The 22,741-nt window shown below is 42.5% G+C and overlaps 2 protein-coding genes across 2 annotated transcripts; both read left to right on the forward strand.

Moving 5' to 3' along the window:
- The first annotated feature begins 476 nt into the window (after window positions 1-476).
- LOC142176661 (uncharacterized) lies at window positions 477-17,829 on the forward strand. The gene is made up of 2 exons (XM_075244771.1): window positions 477-600; window positions 17,405-17,829. The coding sequence occupies exons 1-2, from the start codon at window positions 477-479 to the stop codon at window positions 17,827-17,829; spliced, it is 549 nt and encodes a 182-aa protein (XP_075100872.1).
- Window positions 17,830-19,635: 1,806 nt separating this feature from the next.
- On the forward strand, window positions 19,636-20,040 carry LOC107796559 (uncharacterized). Its single transcript, XM_016619353.2, has one exon. It carries the CDS (start codon window positions 19,636-19,638, stop codon window positions 20,038-20,040), a length of 405 nt encoding a protein of 134 aa, XP_016474839.2.
- Window positions 20,041-22,741: the final 2,701 nt, after the last annotated feature.

The following is a 22,741-nucleotide window of genomic DNA, read 5'->3' on the forward strand; positions in this document are numbered from 1 at the left end:
GACAATAAAGGGGCGGCGACACCCTTCAAAGATCCATAGAATGCATAGTGAAAGTGCTCATCGCCGGGAAAAGACGAGTCCAGGGAGTATACCCAAAGGACACCCTTGAATCCAAGGAAAGGGACGCCGAGACTTCGCCTCGACCTCGTATTAACACGTTGGTAACCCCCCTCCCTCATTTGACCTATTTCAAATAAAACATGTGTTCATGAGTACAGGTGGTTCAATCAATTATACCAACAATGTCAGGCCAAAGCCAATGGGGCGGTTCGGACTAACGAACCAAATAATTCCCACACCGTGAATCTTTTGATTGATTCTAGACGTCGGTCGCCATAACAATCAGGAAGGCCGCTCCCTCTATGCAGCCACCTGAGCTCGGACTGGAACACCGAGCCCACGAAACATGGACGTTTCATTCAAATAACAACGGGCACACCGCCCGGAGGCAACTTCAACCCCACTCCGCCAAAGGGATGAAACTCCCCGACGGAGGTGGGACTAAAGCATTCGACAAGGGGCTACACGCAATGAGAGGAAATCCCTCACCAAGTGACCCATCATCGTCATCAATGCCTCAGCCCTCGAAAGGATCAAAGGGTAAGCATAACCACATCTTCGGCCAAGCCTGGTTGAATGCAACAGAAGGTTGTATTAGGGCTCGCACCTCGAAATGGTGGAAACATACCAGACCTCGAAATGTTGCCTACACACCCCGCAGCAGGGAAGAACTACTCCGCTCACTTGTTGTTTCTTTTCTTTTGCTAACCTATATGCATACAGTCAGTCGAGGCATTCAGAAGTTCCAAACTCCTCTCGGAGATCCGAGGCCTTTGCGGGACCTGCCGGGCTCTCTTCCCTCAATTGGGCTTCCAACTTAAAGAAGGCCCCGCCAGCAAGATTATTACCAAAGAAGCATACCCCTAGAAAAGGAACCTACGAGATCGTACTCCTTTTCTTCTACAGTCAGACGACGTGCGATGACCTCGTCTTAAGGACATTGTCCCCTCGGAAAGGCAAATAAATGGCAGGCTAAGTTTCAAAACGGAATCATGTAAACAGATCAGATGGTCGTAGGAGCCGCGTCCATGCGGGCCGAGCTCACAACAATGGAACAACATGTATGTACAACATATATGTACGCCGAGCAATAAAGAATACCTTTTCGGCATTTCGTATTTCGGAAAAGGCGATTTCAACATACTCGCAGCAAATGCTTCTCCATCAAATGCGTCATAAGGTACTCGGAGACTTAGCGTCGGTAATTCTGCACCGCGCGACCCCAGGGTCGGAACTCCGGGCTCATCAAGCCCCTATAAGGCAACTCCGAGCTCACGAGAAGCGGTCTTCAAGCTTAAACAAACTCGATGACTCGGAGACTATCGTTATTCGCCATACGCTAGAAAACCTGAAACTGTAAGACCCCTAGCGGGTAGCCTCGTCGTAAGCAGATCTATTCTACATTACGCAAACTGTAAGACCTCAACAAGCATGATAAACTGTAAGACCTCAATAGGCATGACAAACTGTAAGACCTCAACAGGAATGACAAACTGTAAGACCTCAATAGGCATGACAAACTGTAAGACCTCAACAACCATGAATATCCCAAAGTTTAGGCTATACATTGCATTTGTAAGAATCCCTAAAGGGCATACCCTCGATGTAGAGCCTAAACTAACGCTTGGGATAAAAAAAATGGCTATGGCCAAACGTATTTGACTATGGTCAAAACGGCTGATACAACCAAAATAACACGACTCGGGGATGCCCATATGTCGCTAAAAATCGCAGGCCACTACTTCGAATATACTTTTGAAAGAACCGGTTAACACAGGCTTCCCTCAACAGGCAAAAAACGAGCTTCGACCACGTCAGCTCCAAATCGCAAGGTGTCGATCTACTCGACTTACGAGCTATGAACCTTACGAGGTGCTCAAAATATCGCCGACAATGACTTGAAATTGAGGTTCTTCTATAACCGATGACGGGTCAGGCAAAAATAATCTAAAAGACCTTAATGAGTGGTAACAATGCCTACAAAAAAGCCCACGGACAAAAATAGCATAAGAGCCATTGCCACCAGCTAAGAAAGCCTTCGGGCCTCATATTGAAAGGTCTATATGACCAAACAGCGTAAGAGCCATTGTCGCCAACTTGAAAAATGACAACTTGAGGATTAAAATGAGCTCGAATCATAACCCAATTCGGAGGCCGGATCCAAATAGTTAACTATGCAAGCCTCCGGGCCACATACTAAAAGATCTCAATGACCAACAACATAAATACCACTATCGCTGGCTAGGGAATCGGTGAAAGTTAAGGGTCGATTACAGCTCGAATCGCAACGTGACTCGGAGACTAGACCCAAAAATTGCAATATTCCTAAGGGCACGACATAAGTGCCACAATTGCCGTACATAAGCTCAAGGAAATTCAAGGGTCGATTACAGCTCGAATTGCAACGCGACTCGGAGACTGGACTCGAAAATTGCAATATGCCTAAGGACACAGCATAAGTGCCACGGTCACCGTCCAGAAGCTCAAGGAAACTCAAGGGTCGATTACAGCTCGAATTGCAACACGACTTGGAAACTGGACCTGAAAACTGCAATAGGCCTAAGGGCACGGCACAAACACTACAGTCTCCGTCCAAAAGCTTAAGGAAATTTAAGGGTTGATTACAGCTCGAATCACAATGTGACTTGGATACTGGACCCGCAAACTGTAATATACCTAAGGGCACAACATAAGTGCCACTGTCGTCGACCGAGTAAACCCCCAAGCCACATGCCCGTAAGGTCACTTCGACCCAAAGCACACAGGGCCATCATCATCCGCCCATGCAGGCAAGAAGGAGATTGAGGGTCAATTGAAGCTCGTGTCATAATGCGACTCGGAGACTAGATCCAAAACAGTTGGAACGATAAATGTCCAAGGGAAGGAGAAAAAAACAAATACTACCTACCCACACGGGCACAAAAGATTCAAGGGTAAGAAGGCTAGAGCCGAAGTCCAACTCGAAGACTAAGCCTAAACAGCCAGGCCAAGCACGGAGGCCCCAGCACCTACTCATGTCAATAATCACATTTAAAAGCCCCCGGATCTGTCTAATTAGTTTCGGATCTAAGAGGATCCCACCAAACATTAAAACCAGCCTGTCTGGTCGAAAGAAATAACAAAGAAAAAGGTACAGAAGAGATAAAGCTTCAAATTCCTTCTTATATATTACATGCGAAAAAGGCGCACTCTCCATCTACAGGCATATTCTCATATATCAAAAATAAAGCAATATAACGGCAAAATCTACACTCTACGCTAAAGGGCTACAACTTGTCGAATTTGCCCTCCGCAACGTCAACAAAAAGTGACCGAGTGTCTCGATCGTCCGCCCTTGCTCGAGCCAATTCCTCTATGAGAACGAAGCCCCTTGCACCGACCTCCTCGAGTACCTCTTTCTAAGATCTACAATGAACATATTTCTCGATCCTCTTCTCTCAGCCGAGAGCTCGCTTCAGCTCAGTTTGGTCATCAGTAACATCCTTTATACGAATTGCCATCTCACGATCAGCCTTGATTCAACTTAATGCCACTTCTGCCAAGACATCAATTACCTCGGCTCTGACCTTCGAGAGACCAGATTCAAGTTCCCAATAATATCCGCTTGAACTTTGGCGTTGTCATGAGTCAAGCTTAGTTGGACCTCGAAGGTAGGGACCTTAGCAAAGGCACTCATCTCCTCTAAAGCTCGAGCCCGCACTTGAGCCCTTAGCTCCTCTCAAGCAACTCTGACGTGGTTGGAAATGAGCGAAGCACGTATTACAAGAAGTTACTTGCTCCATCAAATAGCTCTCAAAGTTTGAGCTCCGGTACGCCTCATTTCGCCAATGCTGCAACTCAACTTCCTTCTTCTTGCTAGGGAGCCTAAGGGATTAACCCTCATCCAGAATTTTCTGAAGCTAGGCCCCTTGACGGAGCAACCCAAACTTAAGCCTATCACAGGCCGGCACAAGGAAGGTTCAATAGAGGGAGGAGGACACAGGATACAGGGAAACCATACATAAACTCACCACGAAGTGAATCCGATGGACATTCTTGAAGTCGAAACACTCATGTTGATCCTGCCCCTACGGCCCTGGAAGAACCAACCTCGGACATGGTATATTCACTCAAAGGAACCGCCGACTAGGAATCAGGCACTCCGGGAGTAGCAGACTCGGGCGACGCCCTTTCCTCGGAAATATGAGCCCGATTAGCGCCACTGAAGGCTCCATCACACCTCGGGTGCTGATCTGTCTTATTACCATCATCCCTCGGCCCGGAGGCCAACGACTCCTTCTCCCCTTTGTAAAAATATTGCCTCATCCTAAGGAACCGCCCGATATCTGCAAACAGTGAATCCAGTACAAATGGAAGGGGAAATTGTTACCTCGGGTGTACGAAGGCAAGGCAAAGGCAGCATACGCACATACCTTGGTATAGCGCTCCCCATCTAGTACGAAGCACAGCTTGCCACTTGCGCTCGACACAGGGCAATTGGGTTACCAGCCTCCGGACCCAGCTGGGTAGATTAAGGACTTCACCCAGCGTCCACGAAGTTTTTGCAACAAAGGAGACAACATTATTGCTCAGCTGATTTTTGCTATATGTAGAATCTAAAAAAGTGCCAAACGCCTCACTCACGTGCATGATTCCACCCTTCAGGAAATGGAAAAAAACTCCACAGGGATAACATCGGTTCTCCGGACCCGGATAGACTAGCTCGCCCACTCTCGATCCCCGCCTTCCTCGTCATCAACAACAAAGGGAGTGGACAAAAGACACCTAATAGTTAGCAAGCCTCGATGATGAAAAGTCCGATATAGCCTGACAAGATAATCAAGCATGAACTCAAGCTCGGCCTTCTCTGCGAAGAGCCTCATCATCAACACGGTTCGCCAAAATGACGGGTGAATCTACGCCAGAGTAACCCGATACTTCAAGAAAAAATCAATCACAACCTTATCAAGGGGGCCAAATGCAAAATGATATAGGTATACGCTCAAGAACCCATCAATAGAGTCTGCAATGTCCTCGTCTGGGGAAAGCGCATGTAGTGTTATCCCCTCGCTCCACCCGCAATATCTCCTCGCCATCTCCAGGTGTTCCTCTCTTATCAAGGACGTTGTCTCCAGAGCAAAATCCCTCAGTACCTAAGCACCAGGAGAAGCACCCCTATCCCCTACCGGATCGCCCTCGAAGTGGTTTCCATGACTATGGTTAAACTAACAGGTCAAGGCAATGGTGCGCACCAACACTTTTTGCGCCCTGAAGAGATAAAGTGCCCCATGCCAAAGCAGAGAGGCGGCTATCTAAAAATAGCAAAATCTTGCGAAGGAGCCGAAGTCGCCCCACATATATACGAGAAGCAGCGACGATTAGCCTACCCGAGGCAAGCCCCGAGAAGCCAACAACCTCGATACAGATTGATGGGTAAATGCCCAATCCAGAAAGCATCCTTCAACGAGAAGTCAAGACTTGAGGGGCCATTCATATTATCTACGAGCTTAAGATAGTACTCTATGTCAAGAACCCCCGGCCCAAAGAAGTTGGACCTCGAGAAGCTTTAAAAGCTGACACTTGACACAAGGCAAGCACCTGGTCTCACGATCCCCCTCTTTCTAAAAAGAGGAATAAACATAGGAAGCTCTGACCGTGAAAGCTCCACGAAAGTCCAAGGAAGCGCCCAAATACAAGAAAACTCCTCAGCAAAAGTCAATCCTATACATTCTAAAAGGGTTATCTACATCAAGATCAATAGGGACCCCCGGGTACCCGAAGATGACCTTCATCCAGGATAACGTTCCCGAAGGCCTCAGAATTCGATGCATGATCTCCAAACAACTTGGAGGGCCTCGATATCCCAAACCTATCAGATCAATCCAAGATTGGGCCAAAGTACGACGATGGGTTCGGAGAAGAGCCATGTCGATCAGTAGGAGATCAGAATGAACGCTCGCGCTCAAGACGGATATCAGTAGTCAGCAAATAAAAGAAGGCATTCAAAGAGCCTCGAAGGGCATGAGAGCATACAGAAACAAAGCAAAGTAAGGAAAGTAGAAGTCAGCAAAGTATATTCTTATTCATAAATATTTGTGTGCAAGTAGCCCTCAAGGGGTTTTTACATACAATTACAAAGGCCTATAAGAGTCTACACCTAAAGCGGAGGAACATAAGGATGTACATGTGATGAAACCCGGACGCCCAGTCCGCCCTCGAGAGTCCATCTCCAGTATCAGCATCCTCGGACGCCGCACCCTTGAGCACGTGTCCTCGAGGGTGACTCCTTTGACCTCCACCTCCCATAGGTTCCCAGCTCAATCCCCCGAGGGATCCCCGTCGTAGAAGATGAAGAAGAGGAAAAGGAGGGGATGTAGAGGAGGCAGAGAAAAGAGACATGGCCCGCCAAAGCCAAAAGTTGAAGATTCGGCGGGCCCCAACCTCAATGGCTGGTAGCGCCACTTTATCCCTTAGGAAAGAAAAAACCTTAGGGATGAAGTGCCACACCAGGTCTGGGTAGGAGAGTGAGCACTGTTGCATAATCCGAATAGCCGTCTACATAAGGGGGAAACTGACTCTCCATCCATCGTCATCTCGGGCCAACAGCAGCAGCAAGGGCCAGCATATTGACGACCACAGCAATAGCGGGACAATATGCTTATGATCAACGAAGGGAAGCTTTGGCAGGAGGCCATAACACGGTCCGAAAAAACTCCTCCAAATGGCCTTAAGGTCATGAGCCCCCAACATGATATTCAAAAGTGAAAGAAGATGGTAGAGAAGAGATGGGCGAGCAAGCCAACGAAGGCACTCGGATAGGAAAAACAAAGCCAAGGCACCCTCATTTATAGGGGATTACGACAAGGTCATCTAGGATTTGGAAGACTGACCGGCGGATGCAGTTAATGCATCCATGGAAGACCGAACATACGACAATACCTGCACCTTGGGAAGCAAGAATCAGGAAGTGTGGTGAATGAGGTCGAAAAGCACAAGCCCGTGGATGCCCAATCACCGCGAAGCTTGTTCCAGAGGCTGCATCATCGACATAGCGTCGCCAAAAGAAGCTCGAGAAGTCAAGTGTTAGAATCATTTCCTATCACTTCGTTATGGGAAACACAGAGACTATCTATACACTACAAAATCAGAAGACTTGATTTCTCGCTATCAAGACATTTTGGAAGCATGCCCCAGGACCCCGAGGGTAGGAGGCCACGACCGAGTTCTTGGCCTCGGGGCTCATCAAATCCTGACTTAGAGGAAACGAAGAAGAAAGCCAGGACAGATGGGGAAGCCCCTTATGCACATGGCTACGTCTGACAGGCCCGGCCTATCCAGAGCCTATGCTTAGGCATCACGTCAAGTCATCCCATCACCGTACTTTGTAATTAATCTCCACATACTCATAGCCGAGTCTCCCCTCCTATATAAAGGGGACTCTCCCTACCTTGTAAAGGGCTGATGTTGCTCTATTTCTCCACAAATGCAATAATATCTCTCTCTTTCTCCTTTCTTCTAAGTTATTCGTTCTCACTGGTCCGAGGCCACCTTACCATTTATCATTCTCTTATTTGTTCTTCGCTATATTGCTCAATTTTGGTAACATAGATCCTTGCTTGGTCATATCTCCGCCTGTTATCCCATTCCCGACTGCCCTCGATAGCTCGAGCTCGGCTCGAATCTTGGCTCCGAGGTCCCCGTCGACCGACTTTGCATTCAGGCAACAGACCCCCTCGGTTTGAGTACTGTCTTGTTTTAGCTCGCTTTTCATCATTATACTTCACGTTCTTAGAATTAATTACTCTAAAAACTAGCTTGAGAATAGATCACGTATTTTTATAATCCCATTTACAAATTTAATTGTTGTTACCATTTTTACGGTAAACAATCTTCATCTTTGATTTCTACCTTTATTATGAGTAGGTAAACCCATTAGCTAGGGTTGTGACCCAACACTAGTGTGGGTATTTAATGGGTCTTTTATTTTAGGGCTTGATTGTTTATGGGTTAGTGATATTTAACTTGATTTATTCTTTAATTGTAGAATTAGTGGTTGCAAACACTGATTCGTGCCTTTATGACTTAGACTCTTCTTAAGAAAGAGGGACTAAGTCTAGAAAAATTAGGCTAACAAGAAATTCGGGTGCATTCAAAAGATTGATAGCCCCAATTAAAGGGTTAAACCTAGAGATAGTAATACCCGACTTGAGCCAATTTTACTTGTATTGTTTGAACAACCAATTGGGCTGGAGAAACCAATTAGGGCAAAGTCACTCAAACTACCGAGAGGTATAGAGTGAGTAATTATGTGTAATGGTTATATCACGATCCCAAATATTACAAGATTGTCCTAAATTTTAGATCCCATTAGCTACTCGCCTAGGTGTAAGTAACTTCCCTAGTGCTTTTTATCACTTGAGAGTACCCTTTCAAAAATATTGTACTTAGATTATTTTCTGTATTCATTAGCATAAAAAGTAGTATAGAAACAAATCCAACATGTTTAGAAGTGCAATTAAAGGCAACACACATAGCTAGATTAGATAGAAACTCAACTCCTAACCAATATCAACTCTATGTGGATTCCATCCTGACCTTTCGGTTAAAGGCTGCATCAACCACACCTCGCCATTACATAGTGGTGTAGGGTTGGAGCCGATCATCTTCCACCATGTTCATGATCAGCAGGTCCTTCTCGACGGATTCTGGTATGTATAGGGTTTTTTGTGGAGTGTGGGGTAAGGTTTCCATGTATATGGGGTTGCTTTGATGGAATCTAGGAATTTGAGCGTAATGGTGGTCGTTGGTTGACTTTTGGGGATCAGGGATAGGTTGTGGTGCATTTTAAGAAGTGTGGTAAGTGTTGGTTTGTGGATAATGGGTCGTATGGTGATGATGTTGTGGAGGGGTCAGTATTGGCGGAGGATTAGGATTTTGAGGATGTGTGGCATACTGATGAGGTGTAGGAGGATTTGTTGGTTCTGTGTGTTCTTGGGAAGTGCTAGGTTTTGGGCATTTTATTGGTTGACGTCAGGGATGTTCAGGGTAAGGGAAAGATTTTCCAAGTTCTGGACCTGCTCAAGTTCCCCTTGTAACTCTAATATCTTCTGTTCTAACCGTATAACCAAGTCATTTTGTGCCGGAGTACTCCAACCATCCGAAATCTCGACATTCTCTGCATTCGTAGCGTTGTCTTTCCTTATGCCGCTCATATCATCCATTCTGGCTTTTCCCTTACTTTTAGTATCACTTGGATGAGGAGGAGGTGGATGACCTCTAGATCTGGTATGATATGGTAACAATGCCAGTATGCACGAACCAAACTTAGGAGATAGGAATAAACAAACAAAGAAAAGAAAAAAACAAAAAGGTAAACAAGTCAGTAAGGGGTACTAAAGAGATATTTGTGGTATTTAATCACATATTGCAGAATTATAAATCCACGTCCTACTTTGGGGGACCTCATTGTGCCCGAGGTAGGCCTAAGTGACATATAGATTTGGAGATCAATGCCAATAACTGCATCATTTCATTAATCTGATAAATGAACCAAATCTGTACTAAAACGATAATAATTATAAAAAGTCACTAATGGCATTTGCCTTATTACAACCAAAGTCTAAAACAAGTTTAGAAAGAAAGTAAAAACATTATTCCTAGTCTATTTGGTACCAGAGGGACCTACTCCATGCTTGGCCTTCTTTGCTGCATCGATCAGATTCCCAGGTCGCGCATGTCCAGCAGTAGATACGCCTTTGCTAGATGCCCTCCTTCGTTTCCCTCTGCATTCTGATAGTCCAATATCATTTTCCTCATCTTTCCCTCAAGCTCCATCAACCCCTGCTCCAAATATTCCAGCCTCTCTGTTGATTTAGTAGTGATTTCTTTCCACTCGTTGATTGCTTCCATGTCTACTTTATGTTGTTCCAAATGCCTGGCTTCAGACTCGAAAACCCTTTTGCGCAACATCCTTTATTTGATTTGTGCTTCAGCAGCGTCATCTACAACCCTATCCTTTAGATTAATCCCTGATCATGATGGATTGAAGTGCACATGGTCGTCATGATACCGATTTGGCTCGATGGTATCTTTCTCCACAATGATCTTTGATGCCACATGTGTTGTGCCTAGAAGTTGAATGGAATGGCATTCCCCTGGAAGTCTACTTTGTACTGAACCATTTTAGAAACTCGTGGTATAACATGTTTTCTCCTAGCTTGCCTCACAACCCTGATAGGAACATAATGATAGATTTCCCTTAGTCCAATTAGTACTAAATGGAGAGTATCTCTCGATCTGATGATGAATTCACTGCTAGGGAACCACTCGAACATCCAATGTACCTTGTCATCGGCCAAATTGATAAAGAAATGTACTCAGCTCACAGCATTTTCTGGTTGCGCTAACATGTTTGGGATAAAAGTCATTCTCTTCAGATGGTGATAGGCTATGTGGTCATTCAATGGTCGTCGCAGAAGTTCGTGACGGTACTCCCCTCTGAAGGTGTTCTAACAACCATACTTGCAGCAACAAATTGCAACCTCGAAATGTCTATATCCCTTTTTGCAAAAGTCTAAATCCCGATACATATCAGCCAAAATCATAGGGACAATAGTGTAAGTTTGCCCCTCAATCCCCTCCATTAAAATCTTAGTGACAATAGCTAGGCGAGTGTGGATCTTTTCTCCCTGTATTGTAAATATCAGCATCCCCAGAAAGTAGCCAATGGATACAAAAACTCGGCGGTGAGTCCAACCCAAAAAAGTGATGGCAAACTAATCATGATAAATGCGATATGACATGTTGTGCCCATAACGCTCATAAAGGAAATCGAGTGCTATGTAATACCTTTTCAGATAGACTAACTAATCATTTTTCCTAAAACCCATCATTTTCAAGAAACCTCGAGAAGTGAGGTTTTCGGGTACCAACAAACCATGGCTATCCCATGGGAGCCCAGTGAAGTATCCTACGTCTTATAAAAGGGGAGTCATTTATATGTTGCCAAAATGGATCATGGCTCTCTTCTCATCCCAAAACATGGTGGCGGCCTCAATTAATGCATTGTTTGGCTGAATGTCGAACAAGGAGGGTAAATTTCCAAGGATTCTTTTCACATGATTTTTGTCACTTGGTGAGAGATTTTCCCACCAATCTAGCAGCAAAGGTGGGATATTTTGAACCATGCCGAACCTGGGGACTTCGTACCTCATTTCTGCAAAACAAATAGTGTTAGTCCTTTTCCCTCTCCATATTTGGTTATTTACACGTCAATGATCAATATATTGGCATGTTTTATCCAAATAATACAAAGATCGTGATTGTGTCCATTGGGATTAAGGAAATCCCGGCAGACTTTGGACAAGGCTTGACAGAGCGAGTTATTATTCAGACTGTGTTCTAACCCATACTAGGTTTGGACATGATGCATGCACAGTTAATATTAGAGTGGGTTTCTAGAAGAGTTTAGACCAGTACCCTCAAGTGGACAACTTCAGGGGGAAAGCACGGAACCGTCGACTGCACCGCTGATCGACTAGTTTTACCGCAAATAAGTCTTTCCAAATTTAAAGGGTGATATTAGGAAGGGCGTGGACACTCATCAAGCGCCGCTATAATATTAATTACGCACGAGTGAAATATGATGGGGAGCATACTTTATGCAAGTATATAACAACACGTTGTCAAATATTTTGCATGATGAAAATAGTAAATGTTGTATTGAATGAAACGTAAAGACATAAAAAGAAAGAAAAACAAAGAAAAAGTTAGTTCGCGCAATGTGAAATTATAATAAAGTAGACAAGGGAGTGAGGGTGCGGAGAGACATGATGTAGCAATTCTTAAAAAAATATCTAAAGGAAGGTGCATGTTATGACCAAATTGAGCAGAGATTTGCATGCGAATTCAAATAAAGGGAAAACAGGGAAAATGGTGTACAGGTAGCAACAAAAGGGAAACGGGAGCAGGATATTCATGTATCAACAAAAAATAATAAAAGACATGCTTATTAGAGAAGACTAATTCATATAGATCAAGTTTGCTATGGTAAGAGCCTTAAATAACCCCAGCAGAGTCGCCATGATGTCGCGCCCCTTTTTCTCATGAAATTGGGTTTCCACATATGACAACTCTTTTAAAGGAAGGTGTTAAAAGAGAGAGTCGCCACCTAATGAGTTTAAAGTGTGTTAGGGCAGCTATTTGCAAATAACTCTGGTTTAACCAGTTTTCGTCCCTAAAGATCGGGTAAGGGCTCAAGTTACCTCGAAGAGAAGCTGTTAGGAGCTCTTCAAGGTCCACAACTGTGGGTCCCGGCCAAACTCGAATTATATGAATTAGTCAGACAAACAAAGACAAAGAAAGCAAGAAGTTTGTGAAGTTATTACCAAAAGTCCTTGAATAAACATAAATAATTTATTTAAAGACAAGGTGGGGGGTCCTAACATTTTTAGCCTAAAGAATCATCCCGTGCAACATAAATAATACTTCGTAACTCCCTCAAAGTGGGGTGTTACTCGTATTATTCCGCGGACACATACTATCAATTCCTGTTACCCGATTACTATCTTTAAGTTGTTACCTAAAACACATTAGTTGATTTTATACCGTGCCTTATGCTTGCACTACCTGTCCCATGCCTATGGTTCAGGAGGCATTTGGGCCTCTATTTCGAGTGGTTCTAGACATAACTTAGATTGCTCAAAATGAGAAAACTAGGTGACACACAAAACATGCTGGACTTCATGTAAAAGCAATTAAGGGCTCAAGTTAGCCTTGACGCTTAGACAACAAATGCACGCAAGCAAATTAGATGTTAAGCGTTAGACAATTATATAATTGAGCCAAATTAAAGCCATTAAACCATATAGACATGGTTTCTATGTGACCTCGTGCAGGCAGTTTTAGATGCAAGGTGTAATATTATAGACGTGATTTCTAAACAACTGCACAGTTTAGGGAATCTAATATTGCATGGTAATTATTGGAATTACTGATTATAAGTGATTAAACCTATATACATAATTCCTAAGTGATTTACATAATAGTTGGCAGTAATAACCATTGGAAACACTTAGAATTACTCAATTTGATCCTATGGTCATGCTTTCTAATGATGGCATAGCGAAGCAACGAAACAATGTTTGAAAATTTAATATTGGCAGTTAAAAGTGAGTGGGATTATCCTATATGCAGGATTTCTACAATTGGCTATTGAAACTAGTTTTATCTTCTATAGGCATGTCTCCAAAGTAAGTAATTATAACAACAACACATTAACCAATTAAAACCCGATAGGCATAATTTCTAAAGTTCAGATTGGTAGAACATAAACTAATATAATCATGGCATCTAGTGAACATGCTGCAATTGAAAGATTGGTCATTTTATATTCTATAGGGATGATATCTAATAAACATGTAGAAGCAGAATATGTTAAACGAATTAAAGACCTATAGGTAGGTTATCTAACACACAGTAGTAGAACATGTTCGATCAAATTAAATACCTATAGGCAGGATTTCTACCCATTTCATGAAAATATTAAAACATAAACCCATTTTCCTAATTTTACTAACACCATAATTGTTATTACAGGCCCAATGAATGAAATATATTATAGAGATATAAAATAACTATAGTAGGCCTTAGATAGACCCAAGGTATACCCAGTCCAGCCAGGCCTTCAATTCCGTATCCATACAAGTTTCACCACAGCCTAGAAGTCATAGTCACAAAATAGCCAAAACCAAGTAGCCATCAAAGATTCAGAAAACAGCCATGTACACAAGCCTATTGGCTGAATGAATAGGTAGAAAGTGGGTAGTAGGGAGCATTTAGCACAGAGTGCCAAGAAACCTTAGACCCTAGTGTGTCAGAGTTCACAAGGGTCTAAAAACGAACCCCGAGCAGTTCTCAATTTAGGGAGAATAATAGAGGAGATTCAGTGAATGACTAAGGACAAAGTCCTAGTGTGTCAGAGTTTACAAAGGTCTCAATTGGACCCCGAGCATTGCTTACACTAGGGAGGACAATGATAGAACCTAGGTAGCCTTGGTTTTCAGCCGGCTAAGAATGAGAACTCCAAAAGAGCCTAGGTAACAAGTGAAAGAGAGTAACCTAAGGTTGAGGGACAACACTGAAGGATACAAACATAGTCAAGTTGAGCACATAGAACAGATACTCGAACAGGCTTTAGGTTTTGAGAACACACTTAGCAAAGATTCAGAAGAACAAGTTCAACACCTAGTGCATAAGTAGTCACACATTAACAGAACAGGTTTGCAGGATTGGTATACACAGACTCATATTAGAGAAAAGGTTCAAATTATACTAAGTATAGGTGCTAATGTTACAAGAAGTAATCATATTAATTGGCAACATAATTTAGACAGGATGAGAACAAATCATTGCAACTACTGCGAAGTCAAGATATGCTAGAAGCATACTAATAAGGAACAGGATCAAACATGCTATATAAGCAAGATATCATCACAGGAAATTCAGAATAGGATAGGAAACATACTTATGCTATATAGTTAATGTATACATTCATGCTTTTGAATACAATCAACTAGTCTACTAAAAGGGATACCAATCATATAAGTAAAGCGTGTTCAAGTAGCAGGATTGATAGAAAAATTAAACAACAAAGAGATGCAAAGGTCCTAAATATCAATAAGTTGCAACAAAAAGGCTACATAAGTTTGAAAGGAATCTAATTTACTCAAATCAGGTTTAGGCATGCTTTAAACTATTAATATTAAATTAAAAGTTAAGGAGAGCTAAAAATTGAAGCAGAAAAAACAGAATTGCACATAAAAATAACCCAGAAAAACACATTATGCAACAGGAGTGAAAACATATGCAAATCACAGATACTTTGGAATGAAACTACGAAGTCCAATAACTCACCAGTTAAGTGAAAAAACAAGAAAGAACAGAAGTCCACAGTATTCTGAATATCAACAAAGAACAAGAACCTAGAATTTCGGTGGCCTTGGCTTTCAGCCAGCCAAGAACCAAAGTATAGAACGAGATATTGAAGGAAAAACATAATAGAGCTTATAATTTTTAGTGAGATTATAGGGATTCCAGACTTCTTAAAGAGGAATAGGGAGGGGTTTATATAGTAGTAGAAATTAAACAAGGACACAAGGAAACACTGTAAAATCAAACATAAATAAGGAAGCAATAACATGCAGAATTAATAAAAATCAGATTTAGGGAAAAATAGGTAAACCCAAATTTTTAGGGAAAGCAAATATTATCAGAATATATACGAAAATAGTAACATAGGAAAAATATAGACATATAAAACTTAAAATCAAAGAATCGAACCAATTTTGGTTCGATCTAAAGAGATCTGAAAACTCTAGTTTTAGGGTAAGTAAGAATGAACAAAAATACACAGAGATTCGTACCCATAATAGAACAAAGGATGAATATAGACGGGAAAGCAGAAAGGTCAAGGATTTGAACCGATTTTGGTTCGATTTTGCTGAGATTTGCTTGCCATGTTTAGGCAAGCAACTAGGTAACACCACAGACGAACAACCAGTAGTAAGAGGAGATCAATAAGGTAAGTGAATCAACGATTAATTCCATCTTAGGGCCGGATTTGGAGAGGTCGAGAGATACAACAGCTATGGTTCATAGAAGAGGGTAAAGGATTCAAAGGCGGCGTCTGAGATGGAATGGTAGGGTTTGGGGTGGTTTAGGTTAATTAAAAGGAGGGAATAGATATGGGTCGTTGATCTCAAAGATCAACGGCCATGATTTAAAAGGTGGTAGGTCGGATTTATTTAGACGGGTTTGGACTGGGGTTATTGGGCTGGTGTATGGGGTATTGGGCTGGTGTATTAGGTCCGAATTTGGTTTTAAAAAAATGGGCTATTATTTAAATACATAAAATTTAATAAAATAATTTATAAAAATATTTAAGAAATAATAAAAAATATTATTTATGCACTAAAATGATTAAAAATAATGACTTAATATTATAAAAAGATATTTTCTGCGTAAAAAATATAATTATACACGATCATAGGCTATTATTGCAAAAATGTGCAATTAGCCTAAAATTGCAAATGAAATTATAAAAAATACAGTAAGATATTTAAAAACATACACGTTGGTGTAATTGATAAGTTTGAATAATTAAATCATCATAAAAATAATTTGAAGGATAATTATTGGATATTTATATAATAAAATGCAAAAGGAAATTAATTTAAAGCCCTTAAAAATAATGACAAATGCTTGTATAGGTTCATAAACTAGATGATGATGCAAATATTCTAGTTTGAAGGTATATATATATTTTTTAGAAATATGAGCAAAAAAATTGGGCATCAACAACGGCACATGTTGGGGCCAAGAAAGCCGAAACAAGAGTAAACGAAATCTTCGCCATCAAGCAATCCCAGGAGAGGGACTATGGGACTTCCTCGCCCGATTCAACAACATAAGGATGACCTTACCAAATGTGTCCGAAGGGATGGAAGCCGCAGACTTTCAGAATGGGTTGAGCAGAGAGGGTTCAAGAGCAACCATAAAGCTACTAAGCCGGTTGATGAAGTACCCTCCAACTACTTGGGACGAAATCCATAATGCATATTGTGCTGAAGTCAGGGCAGATGATGACGGCCTTAACGGACCAACTCGAAGACTCAACTTAGTACAAGTCGAGCCTAAGAAAGAACGAAGAGATAATATTAGGAGGGAACACCCAGTCTCAAGGCCAAACAGGGAATGACATCAGCCTTATGTCAAGGCCCCCGTATCTCATCCCTTCTGCTATGATGTTGGCCCATATAAGACGAGGATGGGGACTCACAAGAACGAGAGAGATATTCCCCTTTGTTATCTGATCACAATTTTTGTCTTTCGCCTGCAGAAATAGACTACGACCTGGAGAAACTCAGAACAAATGTGAAGTGACCGCCAAAGATTAGGATTGATCCAAGTACCAACAAATCTGACACCATCTGCGAGTTCCACCAAGAACGCGGACACAAAACAGAAGATTGCATCACCTTAAGGCAAGAGGTAGCAAACATGTTGTAGCAAGGGCACCTCAAAGAGCTGCTAAGCGACAAGGGAAGGAGCACCTTCGCCAGGGGTCGAGAGCGTCAAGGCCCACCAATGCCGCCCTCACCAGCTCGCACCATCATTATAATTATTGGCGGCAGCGACGATGCCTCCATCAAAGTTGTCAAGTTCACTTCCACTCATAAGCTAAAAAGATCGATAACCCATGAACGGTATGACGAACTAAAAGAAAGTATCATCTTCGACTAGTCAGATGCCGACAGTTTGACTTTCCCACATAACGCTGCTCTTGTCATTACTTCATGAATTTTAGATATTGATGTCAAACTTATCATGGTAGACGATGGAAATGGAGCATGCATTATCCATCCCCGAGTTCTTGACCAGATGAGACTCAAGGACAAGATAGTGCCACGTTGTATCACACTAACTGGTTTTAATAATACAATTGAACAAACATCGGAAGAAATTACACTCCCCGTCCTCACCGGCGGCATAACGCTGAAGACAACATTCCACATCATGGACCAAGCCGCCGTATACAATGGCATAGTAGGACGCCCATGGATACATCTCATGAGAGCCGTCCCCTCCAGCTTATACCAAGTGATCAAGTTCCCAACACTTTGGGGAATATTCAGCATACAAGGAGAACAACGCACATCACGAGAATGCTACTACATCTCCATGGATAGCATGACAACCCAACAAAATAAAGATAAGGAAATAGAAGCATAGCAATCAACAGGGTCAAGGTCGACACAAGAAGATACCAGGGATGTCATCATGGACCCCGATACGGTCGAAACCGCAGACTCAACTATAGAGGACCTCGACCCAGTTCGACTAGATTCCAGCAACCCCAGCAAAAAGGCGTACACCGGCTGCAAACTTCGAGAATCAAGTAAATTAGCCAATTTTTAATAACCAACGTAGATTTGTTTGCCTTCAGGAAAATATGTCGGTATCCCCAAGGAGATCGCCATACACAAATTGAATGTTGACCCATTCTATCCTCTTGTAAAGTAGGTCAGACAAAAGTTCAACCCCACCATCAATGATATTGTCTACTTAGAGGTAGAGAAGCTATTAGAAAATGGCTCTATCTAGGAGTCAAATATCCTAAATGGATAAACAACGTGGTGATGGTCAAAAAGAAAAATGGGAAATGGAGGATGTGTGTGGAATTCACATACCTAAACAAATCATGCACAAAAGATTCATTCCTGTTGCCATATATCGACCAACTCATTGGCACAACGGTCGGGCACGAGCTGCTGAGTTTCCTCGACGTATATTCGAGCTATAACCAGATAATCATGGAAGAAGAGGACCAGGATAAAATCACATTCATCACCCGTAGAGGAACATATTGTTATATGGTCATGTCGTTCGAGTCGAAGAACGCATGAGCTACCTATCACATATTATTCACAAGAATGTTCAAAGACCAACTCGGCAAGACCATGGAGGTAAATATTAACTACATGATGGCCAAATTCGTAAGGTCAAAAGAACATATCGACCACTTGAGGGAAGCTTTCGACATACTAAGATGGTACGAGATGAAACTAAACCCAATGAAATGTGCATTTGGCGTAGACTCGGAAAGTTTTTTGCGTTTTTTACTGTCACAATGAGGGATCGAAGTCAACCCACACCAAATCAAGGCTATTAACGGGATACTTGAACAAATGACTACTAAGAAGCAGGTCTAAAGGTTGATTGGTCGAATCGTCGCCCTATCGAGATATATCTCGCAGTCCATAATGCATATTGTGCTGAAGTCAGGGCAAATGATAACGGCCTTTACGAACCAACTCGAAGACTCAACTTAGTACAAGTCAAGCCTAAGAAAGAACGAAGAGATAATATGAGGAGGGATCACCCAGTCTCAAGGCCAAATAGGGAATGACATCATCCTTATGTCAAGGCCCCCGTATCTCATACCTTCTGTAATGATGTTGGCCAATATAAGACGAGGATGGGGACTCACAAGAACGAGAGAGATATTCCCCTTTGTTATCTGATCACAATTTTTGTGTTTCACCTACAGAAATAGACTACGACCTAGAGAAACTCAGAACAAATGTGAAGTGACCGCCAAAGATTAGCACTGATCCAAGTACCAATAAATCTGACACCCTCTGCGAGTTCCACCAAAAACGCGGACGCAAAATAGAATATTGCATCACCTTAAGTCAAGAGGTATCAAACATGTTACTGCAAGGGCACCTCAAAGAGTTGCTAAGCGACAAGGGAAGGAGCACCTTCGCCAGGGGTCGAGAGCGTCAAGGCCCACCAATGCCGCCCTCACCAGCTCGCACCATCATTATAATTATTGGCGGCAGCCACGATGCCTCCATCAAAGGTGTCAAGTTCACTTCCACTCATAAGCTCAAAAGATCGATAACCCACGAACGGTATAACGAACTCAAAGAAAGTATCATCTTCGACTAGTCAGATGCCGACGGTTTGACTTTCCCTCAAAACGATGCACTTGTCATTACTTCATGAATTTTAGATATTGATGTCAAACTTATCATGGTAGACGATGGAAATGGAGCATGCATTATCCATCCCCGAGTTCTTGACCAGATGAGACTCAATGACAAGATAGTGCCACGCTGCATCACACTAACTGGTTTTAATAATGCAATTGAACGAACATCGGTAGAAATTACACTCCCCGTCCTCACCGGCGGCATCACTCTGAAGACAACATTCCACATAATGGACCAAGCCGCCATATACAATGCCATAGTAGGACGCCCATGGATACATCTCATGAGAGCCGTCCTCTCCAGCTTATACCAAGTGATCAAGTTCCCAACACTTTGGGGAATATTCAGCATACACGGAGAACAACGCACATCCCGAGAATGCTACTGCATCGCCATGGATAGCATGACAACCCAACAAAATAAAGATAAGGAAAAAGAAGCATAGCAATCAACAGGGTCAAGGTCGACATAAGAAGATACCAGGGATGTCATCATGGACCCCGATACGGTCGAAACCGCGGACTCAACTATAGAGGACCTTGACCCAGTTCAACTAGATTCCAACAACCCCAGCAAAAAGGCGTACACCGGCTGCAACTTCGAGAACCAAGTAAATTAGCCAATTTTTAATAACCAACGTAGATTTGTTTGCCTTCAGGAAAATATGTCGGTATCCCCAAGGAGATCGCCACACACAAATTGAATGTTGACCCATTCTATCCTCTTGTAAGGTAGGTTAGACGAAAGTTCAACCCCACCATCAATGATATTGTCTACTAACAGGTAAAAAAGCTATTATAAAATGGCTCTATCTAGGAGTCGAAATATCCTAAATGGATAAACAACGTGTTGATGGTCAAAAAGAAAAATGGGAAATGGAGGATGTGTGTGTAATTCACATACTTAAACAAAGCATGTCCAAAAGATTTATTCCCGTTGCCATATATCGACCAACTCATCGGCACAACGGTCGAGCACGAGTTGCTGAGTTTCCTCGATGCATATTCCAGCTATAACCAGATAATCATGGAAGAAGAGGACCAGGATAAAATCACATTCATCACCCGTAGAGGAACATATTGTTATATGGTCATGTCATTCGAGTCGAAGAATGCATGAGCTACCTATCACATATTAGTCACAAGAATGTTCAAAGACCAACTCGGCAAGACCATGGAGGTAAATATTAACTACATGATGGTCAAATTCGTAAGGTCAGAAGAACATATCGACCACTTGAGGGAAGTTTTCGACATACTAAGATGGTACGGGATGAAACTAAACCCAATGAAATGTGCATTTGGCGTAGCCTCGGAAAGTTTTTGGGTTTATTACTATCACAATAAGGGATCGAAGTCAACCCACACCAAATCAAGGCTATCAACGGGATACCTGAACAAATGACTACTAAGAAGCAGGTCTAAAGGTTGACTGGTCGAATCGTCGCCCTATCGAGATATATCTCGCAGTCGTTCGATAGATGTCATAGATTTTTCGGCTTACTAAAAAAGGATAACATCATCCAGTGGACACCTAATTATGTACAAGCTCTGCGAGAATTAAAGGTGTATTTGTTATCACCACCTCTGCCCTCGAATCCTGAACTCAGAGAACACCTCCTCATCCACCTCCCCGTCTCTGAAGTAGCAGTAAGTGGGGTTCTGGTTCGAGAAAATAAAGGTACACAATAATTATTACATTAGTAAAACACCTATCAATAACGAGACAAGGTACCCACACCTCGCGAAACTGGCCCTGACACTGATCATAGCTTCACGAAAACTTAGACCCTATTTCCAGTGCCACCCTATCTCGGTCATTACCACTTTTCCTTTAAGAAGCATTTTACATAGACCCGAGCTATCGGGGAGGCTGGCCAAGTGGGCCATCGAGCAAAGCTAGCACGACATCACATATCAGCCTCAAACAACGATAAGTCATAAGTGCTCGTTGATTTTGTCACAGACTTCAACGCAAAGCTAATGCTTGAGGTCTTGAAGGAAGCCGCTCAAGCTTCTCTTCAAACACAAGACGTCTAAGTCCTATACACCGACAATGCATGCAATGCCTCTGGATCTGGACTAGGACTCGTACTCGAGGTCCCTACCAGCAAAGTAATTCGCCAGTCCATAAGATGCATATATATGACTAACAACGAGGCCAAGTATAAGGCTGTAATTACAAGGTCGAGACTAGCACTCAAATATGGGGTGAGGTGGTTGAAACTCTATTGTTATTCACAGCTCATAGTCAACCAAACTACAGGGATTTTCCAAATCATAGAACAAAGGTTGCAAAAATATCTAACCGAGATCTGTAAGTTGTTGCCACATTTCAATGAATGCCAGCTCGACCAGATCCCATAAGCCTAGAATGTCGAAGCGTACGGCCTCGCCAAATTAGCTGCAGCCACCAGAAGTATCACAACCGAGGATAAAAGTGTAGTCCACCACCTCAACTCGTCGTTAGACCAAATTGAGGTAAGATCCATAAGTTTAACTTGGAACTGGCGCAATTGTATTATGACCTACTTGTAGGAAGACACACTCCCAAACAATAAAATAAGGCTAAAAATTTAAGAATGCAGGTAGCCAGATACAGCCTCCTTTATAACGACGTGTAGAAGAGAATATAAAGTAGCCCTTTGGCAAAGTGTTTGGAACCAAACCAAACCCATCACGTTCCCGAAGAAGTCCATGAAGGCTACTGCAGATATCATTCTAGTGATCGAGCACTCGTTAGGTGGCTCATAAGGGCAGGATGCTACTAGCCCACCATGAAAAAAGATGCCTCAGAATTTGTGAAGAAATGCGAACAATGTCAGAAATACACCCCAATAATTCACCAAGTAGGCAAATATCTTCACTCAGTCACCTCTCCATGACAATTTATCAAATGGGGTAATGGACATCGTGGGCCCCCTCCTGGTAGGGTGAGGTAATGTACGATTTCTTTTAGTTTTAACTGACTATTTCTCTAAATGGGTGGAAGCAGGAGCATTCACCCAAACACGTGAACAAGAGGTAATCACATTCATATGGAAAAACATCATCTATCGATTCAGCCTGCCTAAAGAGATCAACTACGACAATGGTTCCCAATTCACAAAAAGAAAACCGCCGAATTCTTTGGGAAATGGCACATTA

Source organism: Nicotiana tabacum, chromosome 3 (assembly GCF_000715075.1).
Source record: "Nicotiana tabacum cultivar K326 chromosome 3, ASM71507v2, whole genome shotgun sequence".
NCBI classification, from domain to species: Eukaryota; Viridiplantae; Streptophyta; class Magnoliopsida; order Solanales; family Solanaceae; genus Nicotiana; species Nicotiana tabacum.

Bases quoted from the DNA above. Each gene is read 5' to 3' on its own strand.
- LOC142176661 (XM_075244771.1), top strand. From the start codon at position 477: ATGAAACTCCCCGACGGAGGTGGGACTAAAGCATTCGACAAGGGGCTA. The intron at 601-17,404 runs GTAAGCATAACC...CATGAATTTTAG, and splicing joins GCCCTCGAAAGGATCAAAGG to ATATTGATGTCAAACTTATC.
- LOC107796559 (XM_016619353.2), top strand. From the start codon at position 19,636: ATGGTAGACGATGGAAATGGAGCATGCATTATCCATCCCCGAGTTCTT.